The sequence below is a fragment of the Nicotiana tabacum genome, chromosome 5 (assembly GCF_000715075.1).
Source record: "Nicotiana tabacum cultivar K326 chromosome 5, ASM71507v2, whole genome shotgun sequence".
NCBI classification, from domain to species: Eukaryota; Viridiplantae; Streptophyta; class Magnoliopsida; order Solanales; family Solanaceae; genus Nicotiana; species Nicotiana tabacum.
Window position 1 is genome coordinate 165,554,250 of NC_134084.1, and position 16,087 is coordinate 165,570,336.

A 16,087-nucleotide genomic window follows, 5' to 3' on the forward strand; every position below is an offset into this window, starting at 1 on the left:
CTATACTAATTTTATAGTCTTGTGGCAATGATATAATTTCATTATACTTAAAAGATTTTCAATAGATCATTTTAGAGAGTTATATAAGAATGCTAAAGCAAATATTGTATTTCAACAGCAAATCTTGTTAACTTTGGTCTGTCAAAATTTGTGCATACAACTTTAGGCAGTGACTTGAGAAAGAATAGGAAAGAAAAGAAAATGAAGAAAAACAGAAACTTGAAAAACAAACAGAGAGATGATCTTTATATCAATCTATCTGCACAAAAGCTATGTGCCAAAATCTACTGGTACTACTTATCGAACATATTCAAATAATACACCACCAATATACATTTCATGAGGAAGTTGTTGGCTATTATATAATTGCATATTGTTACAGTACTTTGCAAGTTAAGTTCCAAATAAGGTTATCAGAATAATGAAAGAGTAAATGATAAGGAGAGAGAACAGATAGCTGCTTCTAGCGTCTACTCGCTTTGTTTTATCTCTTTAGCAGCACTTGTATCAACTTTGACCTCATCTTTACAACTCATCTGCAAATCTTCAGTCTCAATATCTGAACTTTCCAAGTTTGATGTTGTTTCGTCAGTAGAGGATAAACCATCCTCGGACAAGTCAAAACCATTGTCTCCCGCTGAGGATTCTCGTGTCTCAGCAGTCACATATTGGTCAGAGGGCAATGGAACACCAGATTTAACAAATTCAGACATCTTCTTGTCTCCCTCTTTCATGCGTTTGTAGTACGCGACATATTCAAAACCTTGTGTGCATTTCCCCCCAAATGAGGATTCAAGCTTCTCCATATCAAATAGATCTTCCATTACCTTCTGAGTATGTACATCATTTGGATAGACAAACCTCACTTTCTTGTATGTCCTCTTCTCAAGAAATGGTTTTACCAACTGCAAGATGCATACTAAAACATTATTAGGATTGTTGAAAGTTGTGAAAGACTGAAAGTTGTATTGCAATATATTATTAGCCAAAAACTGTAAATGAGAATACTTATTAGTTAGAGGCACCTACTATCCAGAAGGACTCAAAAACTTTTGGCGGATTATAAAAGATTGCAAGACCTAGCCTCTCTGGATAACGATCTTGTAGTACAGGGCTGTTTCACGAGTCACCTTTACTGATATGCTTGACATGTTCCACCCTTCAAAGTCAATTAACCAAACCATTCGCTCCTGACCCGATTTTAGATCCAGTATGGCATTCTCCATGCAATAGACTAAATATCTCATTTGCTTCTCTACTGAGTGTGGGTTCTGAAAGAGCCAGGAGAATAAGAAGATATCAGAGGAAAAAAAGTTACTATATCAAACTATGTTGCTCGGACTCTCCAAAATTTCGCCTATGTTGCTCGGACTCTCCAAAAGCAGTGCATTTTTGAAGGATCCGACACGGGTGCGGCATCATTTTGGAGAGTCCGCCCAACATAGGTGTACGCAAACCTTACCCCTAAGGTATTTTCCGATAGACCCTCGGCTCAAGAGAAGGTAAGAGAAGGTGAAAAAAGGTAGCAGTAGCAACAAATAGTAACAACAACAGGAAAAAAAGATAACTGAAGCAATCGAAACAACAGGTATTGATAGAAAAACGCAAACATATGAATATTACAGAACAATGATTATCGCAACTAAATATTCAACACACACTAGTTCGTACCCATTGGCGGTATATCTACAGCGGCGGAGCCACTCATTGGCAAGGGGAGTCAATTGACATCCCTTCGTCGGAAAATTACATAGTATAAATAAGTTAAATTCTTAATTTTATGTGTATATACTATGTTGGATTTTGTTATTAATAACAAAAGAGGTGTGAATGGAAAATGGTGGAAAAGAAATGGAGGGAAGTGAAATTTTGAATGAGTTCACTTTACTAATGCACTTTGTCCCTCATTGGTAGAAGGAAAGAAAATCTTTGTGTATATATAGAGAAGCTCATCTTTTAGATCTTAAAGAGTTAAGAAGAAGGCAAGTCTTGTGCCGTTGTCGTTGCTTGGCTCGGCCTCGGCTTCGGTCAAAGATTGATTGATTAATCTTTTTGGACAAAATTCTTTTCAAATATTTAATTAATTAAATTAATTAACGAAAATTCAATCTGGAATAACCCATGACCCGCGACCCGGTCCGGTCCGTTTTCTTTCCCCGATTATTTTAAATCCGTTTGTTTTTCCAGTTGTGTCCGTTTTATTAATTTTACAGCAATACAGTTTTGATAACATACTATACGTCGACTCCCCTTGATTTCTTTGTGTGCTTACTTATTTATATTTTGACTCCCCTTAGTTAAAATCCTGGCTCCGCCACCATCTACAGTCTATACAACAATGAGTATCTTCTACAATAGGTTGAAATTTCTTCTGTATAAAATATCAAGGAGCAGAAATTTCTATTTCATATTATATCCATAATGCTAGACAATAAAAAAGAATAGAGGGGCTGGAGCCGTACCCAACGGATCATCTCTGGTTTATATTCAAGTCTCCATATCAAGGTTTCTTTAAGCATCTTTGCTGCCCTTTTTGTATGCCAATTCCGTGCCCTGAGAAACCTTAGAACTGATGCGTCTGAACACATTGCTGGAAACTTGTCAACAGCAGGACCAATCAGTTTTCTAACCTCATTGATCTATCAAGCAAAAAAATGAATTAGTACACATTTAAAATATCAAGCTGCATAAACACTTTATGTTCCCATCTAATGATCAATTTGATATTAGCATTAGAACTTAATATCATGTGGAAGAAACATATTAAAACCATCCAATTCCCATATCATTACAGCAACAACTTTATACATTTCATATGTAAAAATGGATGGTTGTGAAAATTATTCGTAGCCTATTAAATTTTTAGATGGAAAAGGAGTATGGCAAAGACGATGAAACACATGATTCAGATTAAGGAGCATTTTCATTCCTACTAGATACTTTCTTAACAAACTTGTAACTGCAATCAGTGACTTTTGGTCATTACCTGGAAACGGAAGTACTCATCACTATGCAGCGTGGTTTACCAGATAACTTACATTTTTTAGAGAGCGACAGAACTAAAGGAAATCTTGATCTTGAAGCGGTTTTACCTAGTTAAAAAGTATTTTAACAATGTGATTTAAAACCAGAAAACTAAGAAAATCTTGCAAGCTGCATGGCAAAAATTGTATTTCACCTAGTAACATAAAGTGACAACACTCATAGTGAAAAGATAGTCAGAATCTCAAAGAAAAAGGAATAGAGTGGGAACCTTAGCTTGCTGCTCTGGAGATGATAGAGACAATTCAGCTCCTTGCAACTTTTTGGATGACATATTTACTATAACTTGATAAAGGTAGAGAAGGCGGAAGCGAATTGACAAAAGCACTGCACAGTTTCATGAAATAATAACATTTAAAAGTCGAACAATGGTCTGAAGAATATAGTTCTTCCAAAAGAGAAGAGAACTAAACAGTTATAACCACTTAAGCTACACTAGGAAATGTAAGGCTAATCGTCTGGACAAGATCACAGACAGAAAATGTAAAGTTATATTTCATTTTACTTATACTTTTATATCTTTGCGTAAGAAGTTAAATAGAACCAAGGCTTTTTGTACAAGTAATGAATCGGGAAAGAAGATTATGCACCAATTGAACATGAGAAATAAAAAAGAGAGAACACAGACTTTTATATCCTTCCTTCAATAGCGCATAGTAAGCAGCGATTATTCAAAAAATAAATTCTAACTCTTAGACAAAGGAATTCAAAAATGTTGCTTTTACATCACCAAGATTGGACTATTTTCATGATGTGAAAACTAATATATAGTAAGAAATAAAGATAACAAAACATGCTTCTATAAAGCATGTCAAAAGCTGTATGATTGAGCAGAATAGCATAAGGAAGTCAAATACACACACAAACACATACCTATAATAGTAAAACTGCGATAAGATGCCAAAAACATTTGACATTACTTCCAATATAGAGTAAAACTGCTTAACCTAAATTGCAACATCATCAAAGTTTATTCCACTTTCAAGAATTTTCGATGAACAAATAAAACTTTGAAATTCCAATGGAAGGGCATGGTTATCCATTAAATGAAATCTCAAAAAACTGTAGAAAAGCATTACCCAAATAGAAAATGTCAAAAATTCTGAATAAAATTCTAGTAGACAATCAAAAAATGAAGGAGAGGGAGGGACAATAACATAAATTAAGCAAGAAGAATATCATTACCAGAATTGAAAATGCCAAAATGTCTGATCACCCTTTTGGATAAAAATTAAAAATTGACTGAGAGGAGAAAGAGATAATAATAGTAAAACATTACCAATGGCAATGGCGTTGAGATATGAAAGAGAGAAGAAAACCCATAAGCAAGAAGAAGATGGATTATGGCTTTGGCAGAAATTGTGAGGAAAAACTAAAGCCTATGTTTGAATCAGGAAAAGCTCCGGTTTTGCCGCGAGCAAACGGTTGACAAAAAAACAAAGTATCGCTCACTAAAGGATCATAAGACATCTCGTTCAAGATTCTTAACTTTACTTTTTGAGTAATATTCAGTTTTTCTTTTCTTTTTATATATTTATATATAGTCAAGCAAGTACTACGTACTAATTTCCTACTAGTAGTTCATAAGTATATTATTTCTATCTACCTCCTTATATTTTCTCTATCAAATTGTTTGGCACTATTATAGTTGACGAGTCAAATTGTTTTTCTTTGCCTACGGTTATTCTTAAAATAATCTCAATTACTATTAACTAAAAAATTTGACTCATAATACTTTTTAAAAAATTAAGGGATTGAATGATTTGGTCACCGTCAATAGGAGCTTTCTTTGTGAAACAACAACAACAATGACCCATTGAAATCTCACTAGTGGGTCTGGGGAGAGTAGTGTGTACGCAGACTTTACCCTTACTCCGAAGGAATAGAGAGGTTGTTTCAGAAAGACTCTCGACTCAAGAGGACAAAAAGACAAAAGGAGACAAAATCAGTAACACCGCAGAAATAATAAGAAAAATAGGGAAAATAGGAACAACGTGAAATCCAGAAGAAACATACAAAGCAAAAGTGAAATAGTATCTCTACCAAACTAATCCCACAAAGTTATGACACAAGGCAAAACTCAACAGTTATAATGACAGGGAAGCTGGAACATGAAATTGAAAATTGAAAAGGGACACCCAACAGTTATAATGGCACCATGTATTCTTGACAAAATTATGTCATGGTAAGAGGAGAAGCATATAAGCTCCAGTTAGAAGTGGCGAGAGGTTAGCCTTAATGGGAAGGGATAGAAGTAGCCTAACAAGTTTTGGGGAAAGGTGATCAGGCGGGACATGGCGCAGCTGGAGCTGACTGAGGACATGACGGTAGATAGGAGGGTATAGAGGTTGAAGATTAGGAGAGAAGACTAATAGGTAGTCGAACGTTTCTCTTTGCCTACTTAGTTCGCTAGCATTAGTGTTAGTATGATATCCTTTTATTCATCGGAAAAGGGTCAAAACTGCCCCTGGACTATTGGAGTTGGTACAATAATACCTCCCGTCCACCTATTTTGCAAAAATTACCCTCACCGTTATCTTTTCGGGTCAAGATTGCCCTTATGACTAACAGCCCTGTTAGGTAAAAAAAAAACTTGTTTAAATTCCACGTGTCATCGTCCAATTGGCCTAACTTAAAACTCACATAAATTAAAATAAACCACCCACATTCTTAGACCCATAAACAAAAATACTTTTTCCTAGTCTATCCTTCTTCCTCTCCCTCTTCCGTTTCTTTCTCCTCTTTCTTTTCAAAAATATTCCAGCATCTAGAACTCTCATACACCCATTTTTTTCCTAAGCAAACAAAATTCTCTCTTATAGTTAATCACCTTCCTCTTCCTATTTCTTTCTCTATTAAATGTACACATCAATACTCCTATTTTTTTCATAGAAATACCATTCATATCAATTTTTCTTACTACACTTCACTGTTTCATACAATTAGCTCAATCAAGTGTTTATTACAGTCACATTCTCCAATAAATCGTATTCTCTCATTTTCTCAGGCATACGATTCAAATATTCCTCTTGATTTAACCGTCCCTTTTTTAAAATTAGCGGTGTTGATATTACTTGAAGAGCATCCTCGTACAATAGCTTAATTTATGGACATGATCGGATGTTCAGACTATGGTGAGCAAATGTAGAAGAAAAAAGTCAAGGTTCGAGCAGAGACCAAATAAAACTCTGGTATAATCGAAATTGGATGCGGAGTTGTCAGGAAATATACAACGAAAAATATTGCAAATGTTCAATGACCATTATCATTGACACTTTGTTAGTGTTCATATATTCGGGTAAAAGTTGTATGACGTAAAGTATTGGTGACTAAAAATTTTGGTTGTTTGAAAATAAAACATTAATGGTGTTTGTAGTGATTATTCAAATAGAGTGCAAGGTCAAAAAAAGGATGAGAAGAAGAAGAAGAAGAAGAAGAAGAAGAAGAAGAAGAAGAAGAAGAAGAAGAATATGAACGCACACACGCTAGAGGGGAGGGGGAGGGGTGGAGGGGGTAGAGATTTTTGAGACGGGAGGAGGGGTATTATTGTACCAACTCCAATAGTCTAGGGACAGGTTTGACCCTTTTTCGTTATTTAAATTTAGGTGAGTTTTAAGTTAGGCCAATAGGACGATGACACGTGGAAATTAATTAAGTTTTTTTTTTTATCTAACAAGGCTGCTAGTCGTAAGGGCAGTCTTGAGCCGAAAAGATAATGGTGAGGGTAATTTTTGCAAAATAGGTGGACGGAGGGTATTATTGTACCAACTCTAATGGTCTAGGGGCAGGTTTGGCCCTTTTCCGTTTATTCATAGATTGATATTACTACCTAAAGTTTAACTGTTTTCTTGGCTTCGGTCTTATTTTTATCTTCTTGCTATTCTTACTTGTTGCCATTACTTTTTCATCCGTTCTCCAGCTGAGGATCTATCGGAAACAGCTCTCTCTGTCCTTCCAAGGTAGGGGTAAGGTTGCGTACATCTGACCCTCCCCATACCCCACTTGTGGGAAATTACTAGGTATGTGTTGTTATTATTGTTATGAAAAACTTAACTAGTCATTTTGAATCCATCGTTATATGAGTTATTTCATATTTCAGCATCTTAGAGAAGTTACCTACCCCAAAACGAAAATCGAAAATATAGTGATTTACCTAAACGTTTAAACTATATTAAGCGTAAAAGGAAGATGGAGGCTTAGGAATTAAAATATTTCTTTCATCATAAAAGTTACGTAGTTAAGTGGCGCTGAAGGTACAATGAGGAAACTAATTGGCTTATGGAACAATGTTTTTAATGCTAAATTTGGAAAATTAAAAAAAAATGATGGTCGATGTTTTGTTTTTAACTTAATAAGCCACTGGCTGAATACATTGCCTGATCTCAAAGCTAGCAACTAAAGCAATACCAAAGATAAACAACTGAGGGGGCTGACAAGGAAAGAATAGAGAGTCATTTGCTGCATCTTCACCAAAGTGGCGAACAAAGATGCTCTCAAACCATTTCAGACACAAAATTTTCGTTATAATCACATCAACTATAGGACTATATATAGTATCAGAACACACCATAGGGCTCGACAAGAAAGAGAAACTGCCAACCTGCCTTTGAAATTTGGTAATTTTCTGCAGAGTTATCTCATATTTTGAACAATATAAACATGGCCGGAACATGAAAATACATAGGACCAAAAGTTGAAAGAATAACCTAGCTGACTCCACAACTAGTTGAATACATGAATACAATCTTATGCAAATGGATTTCCACCAATAGGTGCAACGGGCCCATGTGTAGAGACATTCCTGCACAAGGAACAATTCAGTTAAAACTTCAATCTTTAAAACGAGGACCGGTGCCATCCAGAACTGCAGCACAAGAAAGCAAACAACTTCAAGATGCTTGAAACTATATCCAATATGCATATCAGTATCACAAGAACTTGCATTAGTGGCAATGAGATAATGCTATTGAAGCATTCTTGATGTAGACTGCTCATATAAGGATCTCTTTTTAATCTTTCAAAACAACGAATAAGTCCACACTCATTGAATAAGCAGCAAGGCTTCTTTTTTTTTTTTTTGTAAACTTCATCTGAGAAACAAAACCAAGAAATTGAGTTCATTTCTTTAAGCAACCGAGAGATGTCTTGTCTTAAATAATGGGTGACTGCTGTGGCACTATTTGACTCCTTCCATGCCAACATTGAGAAAGAAGATGCTTTGGCAACTCATTTAAGTGCAGCTCAACTAAGTTTCTGCTTAACGTGCCAGCCTTAAAATTAAAGACTTGCAAAAATAACAGTGTGTGAGCCCACTCATTGAGTGGCTCTCAAAGATTAGCTAAAAAAAATTTAATCTAAAACAGCTGCCTCTTTGAATGGTATTTGATAGGATTAGCCAAATAGACTAACTAACAATGGTATTTTTCTCATCCCCACCAGAGAACAGATGTCAGCTAATCCCTAAACAACCACTTGCGATAAGAACAAATCAAAATGAAGTGGAAAGCTTGTCAAAGTCAAAACATGCTCAAGCATCTTCATAGTAGTAGAGAACTTGTGCATTAAGTTATCTTTAAGCAAGTAGAGAACTAATATTCCTGTTAAAAATAAGATCTCATGAGAATAATTCTGGAGAAGTTTAAAACACAAAAATGGACAAAAGTAGAATGACTCACGATATTGTATTGCCAGCTGGTTGTGAGGAAACGAACAATGTCCCTACAGAGAGAATACGTCTTTTGAGAGGCTGAAAATTTGTCAAAAGAGAGGATCCTTTGGAAAAGTAAACATCACGTACCTTGCTGTACACTAGGAACATAAGCTGTTGCTGGGTTCTGCGGGAACCAAGATTCGGTCACATCACCAACAAAAGAAGTTGGCATCTCGCCACTTGGCAATGCAGCTTGTAATGAGCTTATGTCCCAGTACTGAGGCTGGCATAAGTCACTTTCACATTAGAATGCACCAAAGCAACAAACTTTTAGGAAGTCAAGATTCAGTAAACACTCATGTATGTTAAAAGCATCACATCAGCTTGTAATGAGCTCATGTCCCAGCACTGAGGCTGGCATAAGTCACTTTCACATTAGAATGCACCAAAGCAATAAACTTTTAGGAAGTCAAGATTCAGTAAACACTGATGTATGTTAAGAGTATCACATTGCTTGACGGTACAGGTTATTGTTGCCTTACAGGTTTTGGACAATCCTCATGAGATAATTTTCAGGTTTGAATCGGGCTCAAGGTCTATTTTCTTTACATGGTATCAGAGTCAGATTATCCTTGTTGTTTGTTTCTCAATGTTGGGCTATTATGTTGCTCACACTCCAAATGTCCAGCCCTAAACTTGTGGGGGTAAAGGGAGGACGTGTTAAGAGTCCACATTGGTCTCCTTATGTGTTCTTGGATAATCCTCACCTCATGAGCTAGATTTTGGGGTTGAGTAAGCCCGACACTAGTTCTATTTTCTTTACAATGTCTCCCAAAATTTAGCCTAGATTTCTAGCGTAAATATCATATAGAACAACGTATGAAACCCCCTTTAGTACAATAAAGGCTGCAATTGACCCCTAAAAGTTCTTTTTTCTTGGAGGGAAGTGCTGTCAAGGGAGATTTCTCTTAACATGGACGAAGTTCGAAGGACCAAAAACAAAACATCAAATTCTCTCACTATATTTTCAGAAAATAATATAATGAAAAATGTGATATACCATATTGCTGCATTCCATGTCAGCATCGTAAGGAAAATCAAATGGGTTGTTGGACTTCTGCTCACTTGCATGTGAATGCACTCCTGTCTGTTAACAAGAACCTTATGTCAAAGAAGCAGGAAACAATGTACAGATATCCAGATGTTTAAAAGGAGTGGCCACACAGAACGGGGCAGGGGAGTGAATTAACTGACCGCTACAGGAAGAATGGACAATCCAGAGGATGAGGCACTGACATATGATGACAAACTAGGAATAGGATATCCACTATCCAGCACAGCTCTTTGAGTTTGACCCACAGCTGCATTCTGCAGAATAGAAGTCTTTAAAAGAAGAGGAAAAGAGCAAAAACATAAATTAACCACATTAGGAAAATAGTTACCTCTGCTCCTCTTAAGCCCATATACTGATCATCAACTAAATCATGGTTCATCACAACTTGTTCCTTGCTACTAGGCACACTCTTGAGAGCTAAGTGGTCAGTAGAAACTTCAAAAGCATTCCACAACTGACAAAAGACATCAAATATTATCTGACCTCATAAATTAAAGGGTTTCAGATAAATAAAGTTAAAGTTAAGCAGAAGGTAGAAGTCGGCAAGAGATGATTTTCAACTGAAATTCTTTATACCACTTCCCAAACTCAAAAATACTACACTTACGGCAGTGTTTCTGCCACTTGGAGTTGCTTCAACATTCTGCACACCTCCATGAAATGAAGCAGGCATTGACAAATTTAGTGCACAAGCAGTAGAGTCTCTAACGGATGGTCCATGAGGAGCAGATCCTACCGGTGATGGCCATTGCATGACAGAGAAAGTTGGGTCCAAATTCGGTTGAGAATCACCCTCCAATTGAATCTTGTTGGAGGTAAAGTTATTACTACCAGTGAGTGCGATGTGCTGAGGCATATCAAATGTTGCCCATCCATCATTTCTCTCTGGAACCACATCCAAGGTATTCTTAGTGGATGTTACACCCGATTGCTGCTGTGTCTTATTGGGTAAAAAGTCAAAAGAATTATGATCATAAGCAGGTGTTGGTGCCAGGGTGAACTGTTCCATGCCTGTTGTTGCTGCGTGCTGTGGAATATCAAATGTTGCCCATCCTTCATTTTTGGAAGTGACTTCACATGATGGTTTTTCATCAGCACTTGCAGCTGACGGCAGGTTTGGAACCTCTGAGAATATGTCCAAAGATGAAGGTGGCAGAGTGCGGGATGGTTGATGTGAATTACCAATTTGACCAGTAGAAACAGATGGCTGAAATAGATCCATGGAGGCATTTGGTAATGATACTGGCAACTGAGACTTCGTTGAAACTGTAGGAGGAGCGGGTTGAGGAACCGAGGGAGAATTGAACAGATCCGGGGCATCTGAATTTCCGAGTGCCGATGATCGTGGCAAAGAGGGGAAAGTTGACAATTTACTAGAGCGGATCTCAATTGTTTGCTTCGATTCTGAAGTAGCATCCCCTAAACCAACAGAATTTACTGACTTGAATGACAAGGAATTGCTATCAAACGATTCAAAACTTCCAGAAGATGCAGTTCTCTGGATTTAACAAATACCATCATGTCAATTTCACAAGAAAATGCTGCAGTAAAAAGGACAAAGAGTCTTTTCTATAAGTCAAGTAGGAAGAAATCCAAGTTCAAATTGCAGGATCATAGTATCCAAATAACGTTTCCTTGATCATGAATTTAACAGTATGCCCCTTCTTCCACAAACCATCAATTAGGAAAAATGTTATTCCATGCCAATTAATAAATGAATGTTTCCAAGCAAGCTACCTTCATTTCAATAAATTTGTTGAGCCAATATCATGCTCGATGATTATCTTCCATTATGCATCACAATCGAGAACAAAAAGCTGTTTTGTAGAAAAAATAAATAACATAACAGAATAGAGCAATACCAGAAGATGTGTGGTACTATTACTATCCCAACCTCGTTAAAAGCTTCAGTACGAATGTCACTTTCAACTCACAAGTAGAGGAGTGTCATGCCCTCACATATTCTTCTTGCTTTTTTATGCAAAATGGCTTCTTTTCCATTTTCTCGTAACCTCTGGCACCATTTCTACTTAAAAATCAATCTAGTTATAATATGCTGAGATAGAAATGCTAAAACTCTCTATATTCTGCCCACATGTTTTGCCAAGTTTCATTTGTAGTTCATTGACAACCAGGGGTCCTTCATATTTAACTTGGAAAACCATGTAATCATGCACATTTATAAATGCAACTATGCAAGAACTAAATCAGAAAGAGGAGAATAAATTCTTAACAGCATATTCTGACAAATAACAATCCTATAACCAGGAACTCAACCAGAAAGAGGAGAAAAAGAGTTGCTTAACAGTATATTCTGATTAATGCAAACACCTCTAAACCAGCGCCGAATACACCCAACAATGAATAACCGAGTAATTTGAAGTTCAACAGAGGTAAATCAGTAATATATACATGACCTGTGCCCGTGACATTCTTCCAGCATCTTTCTTGGCATGCCGTACATCTTCGTAGGAAATATCCCTTGAGGTGTCACTAAGGGGACTTCCCATGCCTTTCTGAAAGCTAGGGGACTGTGCTTCAGACCTGAATGGATCACCTCCACTAGACACAGAGTAATCTGAAGCTCTGAGATTAGATCTTTCATTAGCAAACCTATCCTCATACATATGATCACTTAAACGACTAGGACTCAAGAAACTTGACACCTTTCCTTCAAGTCCTCGATCTGATCCAGGCTTTCTAGAGAGCACTGGAGCATGTTTCCCGTAACGTCGCTCTTCATACTGAAAGTCATATGGTGGACTTTGAGAATAGGAATGATAAGAACTTGCTCTTCTCATCTCATCTTCGTGGCTTCTCAAGTTCTGGCAATTCAATGCATATTAGGCACATTAGTCTGGACCCACAACTAATTTGATTATTATGACTAAATCATAGCAAGAAGTTTCAATAAACATTTTAGTCTGAACTCTAAAGTACTCCATAGGCAAAATACTGGTCCAGGTATAGTACCTGAGTATCTCTAGGGGGTTTGTCAGAGGATTGTGCCCCAGCATATCTTTTCTCAACATAGACGTTCTTTATAAAATCCCTAACTTTATCAACATTGCTGACGAGAAAAGAAAGTTAGGATTTTGTATCTTGAATTTGTACATTCACCTGGAACCTGGTAATCTACTAACAGTAACCTGCAAATCTTATACCTGTTATTAGGAAGCCACTGTCTTTGAGGGTCCCAATTTGTTAAATATATCTCTCTCGCACGCTGAGTCAAGACAGAATGAGAGAATCTTAATTTCAAATTGAAAAGAATCAGCAATTATTTTACTTGATTTTTTTTATTGGTAAAGAGAATATTTGTACCTGATTACCACCCTTTTGAAGAGCTTCCACCTCTTGGGAAGTAAACTTAGACATGGAAACTGACTTCACACGGTGAGTAAACTCACGACTGCAAAATGAATAAGATGAATACATTTTAACTTTCATGTCCTGATGTTCAGGAATTCAAGCTCGGTAACATCAGAAAACATCACAATCAGATACGAGGGGAACTTAAAACTTAATTTACCACTGTGTTTTATTGGACGATGATTAGACAATAAATTCAGATGAACATCTTGTTGGATGCTCACATGTTAGTTAAAAATTAACACAGGAATGAACATTTTTCCCTGGATAGGGGCATGCAGTCAATTGACCCTACAAACTGAGGACATGACCTATTAAACTGATAGCCTAAATTTCAGATAAGATATGAAGCTTCATACAATTTCATGTCACAAAGCGCGAAACCAAATTTCAGAAAAATAGTCCAGATTTCAGACAGATTGGTTCCTGAAGAAGCTACAATTAGCTACTTAGCTGCATCCACAACAGGTCAGGTTTTGGCCAAGAGAATGTAAGCACCACAATTAGAAGTGCAAATGAATTTTAAAATTCGGAACAAAAGAACCCCTCGTGAATGACCCCAGCAGCTTGTATTTCCATACTTTATTTCTGCACTAAGCTGAAAGTCCATACACGTAAAGAGGAACGAGAACTCTTCCCCCCCCCCCCCCCACCCAAAAAAAAAAAATCAACCACTAGGCTCGTTAGTAAGGTTTCAAACTCAAGGAAGAGCAGTTAGTCTCGTAGCTCAAACCAAGTTCCCAAAAACATATTGCAATTAAAAGATATAAGAGCACACTTACTGTATTCCGCTGCATGTCATGCAGACAAAGGTCCAAAAGTTGGTGCACACATACTGGGGACCCTGCACATCATAATTGATGCAATGATTGATTCATTCAGAATGAAAATGAGCCAAAACTATTAACTAAAATAGCGAACAGAGAATAGCCAGATCCGGGACATTAGCTTTCTGCTGTTCATCTCAGGGAACTACTCCCTCCGGTTCTTTTTTTCTGGTCACTTTACCCAAAAAGTTTGTCGCAAAATATTTGTTTCGGAAACCAAGGAGGCATTACGTTTTTCAACTCCACCCATACTTCTCCAAGAAGGCATATAGACATTAAGTACTCACTTAAGAAAGAGATAAGGGTAACTAAGTCAAATACCCCTTATAACTAATATTATCAAATGGTTTTCTTAATATGAGTGACAAAACTTTAAAAGATAGATAGAAATGAAATGGCCGGAGGAGTAATTCGTTTCAGTTCCCTGTTTATGTTATAGGAGCTCATTTCACTACGTAAATACATATGAAGCAAATAATAAGAGAATAATTTGTAAGAGCCAAACTACATTGATGCATATGTACATATATACCAGGAAAATAGAAAATTGGCAAGACTGCATCCAAAATCATCTCGACATGCAAATCCAAAATATCAATCATCGTACAACCCATTCCCAAATTAGTTGGGGTTGACTATATGAACTCTGTATACATTCTACTCTAGTTAGATCCATTTCATTCCAATACTAAAAATTCATCCTTTATGAGAAATTCAGGGTTCTCAAAAGTCAAAACTAAAGGTCCTGTTAATTTTACACTTATCCTTACCCTATCAACGTCCAGTTCATTCCTGTACTAAAAGTTTGCCTTTTAAGACAAAGTAGAGGTTCTCAAAGCTAGAAGTTCTCCTTAATCTCACTGATCCTACCGAAACTTGATCTTCTGAATAATCTCACACATATCCTACCCTATTTACGTACATTTCATCCCAACACCGAAATTGCAACGAGTCCTATCCACGTCTATTTCTTTCCAATACTTAAAAGTTCAAATTGGAGGTTCTCTTAAATATCACTACCTTATTAGCGTCCATTTCATTCCAATACTAAAAGTTTGTATTTTTATCCAGTTCATATCCATTTCATGCCAATCTTTTCAGACAAATTACCGGTACCCTAACCTAGAGATGTTTTAACTCGCAGCCCTATCCCTGTCTGAATATACAAGTCTGTAACCACAACAAATAAATAAAAAGACCATAATGTAAGTGTAACAACAACATTTAACTCACAACAAGCCAAAATAAAAAATAAAAAAATTAAAATTGGAAATTACAATAATGATTGATAGATGAATAGAATAAAACGCACCAAGCTGTTGCAGTTAATGCATCTGCGATTGGGAGGGAGCTTCATTAGCCCTCTTATTATCTTCTCATTCCTCTCTTCTTCTCTCCTGCTACTCATCGCTTGTATCTTGCCAGAATCCCCCCAAAATCGACAACAAAGTGCAAAACAATTTGGGGAAAATTGACAAGAAAACACCTAGGGTTTTAGGATTTTTTTTGAATTTTGTGAACGAGGAATGAAGAGAGAGGCTCGAATCAGCTCGCTCTCTCTCTCTCTCTTCCTTTCTCTCTCTCCTTCAGATTTCAACTTGACGTTCTTTTTGCACTCTTATTTCAAATTCCAATCATTAGTATGTATTAGTTTTTAGAGTAATTAACTTTATCCTATCAGAATATTTACGATGTATGTATAAATAAAACATTCGTCAAATAATTATAATTTTTAGAAAGCTTACACACCTCGCGGATTGGCAAAAAATAATTACATTCGTCAACAAAATATACAAGAAATAATATATGTTATATATATATATATATATATATATGGGTTCTTATACAATATTTGAAACTTATTTATCAAAATTATTCTAATTTTGTATATTAACCGCCTCAAATAAGGATTACTTATAAATTATATACATTCCACCTTAAAATACTCCTAATTCATTATTAATGCCTTAAATCCCCTGATCATGAAGGAATATAGTCTCACGCGTTTCCAATCCTGATCAACTATATTTTTTTAAAAGAAAAAAAAAAGAAAGCAAACAGATGGGAGAGTATAAAATAAGC

General features: G+C 36.3%; 1 protein-coding gene and 1 pseudogene across 1 annotated transcript; both read right to left on the bottom strand.

The window, feature by feature from the left end:
• Window positions 1-253: 253 nt before the first annotated feature.
• Window positions 254-4,523, bottom strand: LOC107760251 (uncharacterized; annotated as a pseudogene).
• A 3,020-nt stretch (window positions 4,524-7,543) lies between these two features.
• Window positions 7,544-15,679, bottom strand: LOC107760249 (putative ADP-ribosylation factor GTPase-activating protein AGD14). Its single transcript, XM_016578268.2, has 13 exons — window positions 15,318-15,679; window positions 13,961-14,022; window positions 13,131-13,218; window positions 12,971-13,032; window positions 12,780-12,876; window positions 12,224-12,631; window positions 10,414-11,304; window positions 10,135-10,260; window positions 9,947-10,060; window positions 9,753-9,839; window positions 8,840-8,975; window positions 8,718-8,760; window positions 7,544-7,843 (listed from the first exon to the last, which is right to left on the bottom strand). Exons 1-13 carry the CDS (start codon window positions 15,411-15,413, stop codon window positions 7,789-7,791), a joined length of 2,265 nt encoding a protein of 754 aa, XP_016433754.2. The 5' UTR covers window positions 15,414-15,679; the 3' UTR covers window positions 7,544-7,788.
• Between the last annotated feature and the right edge of the window lie 408 nt (window positions 15,680-16,087).

Bases quoted from the DNA above. Each gene is read 5' to 3' on its own strand.
- LOC107760249 (XM_016578268.2), bottom strand. From the start codon at position 15,413: ATGAGTAGCAGGAGAGAAGAAGAGAGGAATGAGAAGATAATAAGAGGG. The intron at 12,632-12,779 runs GTACTATACCTG...TTGAATTGCCAG, and splicing joins AACCCCCTAGAGATACTCAG to AACTTGAGAAGCCACGAAGA. The intron at 7,844-8,717 runs GTGAGTCATTCT...TTCCTTGTGCAG, and splicing joins CCAGCTGGCAATACAATATC to GAATGTCTCTACACATGGGC.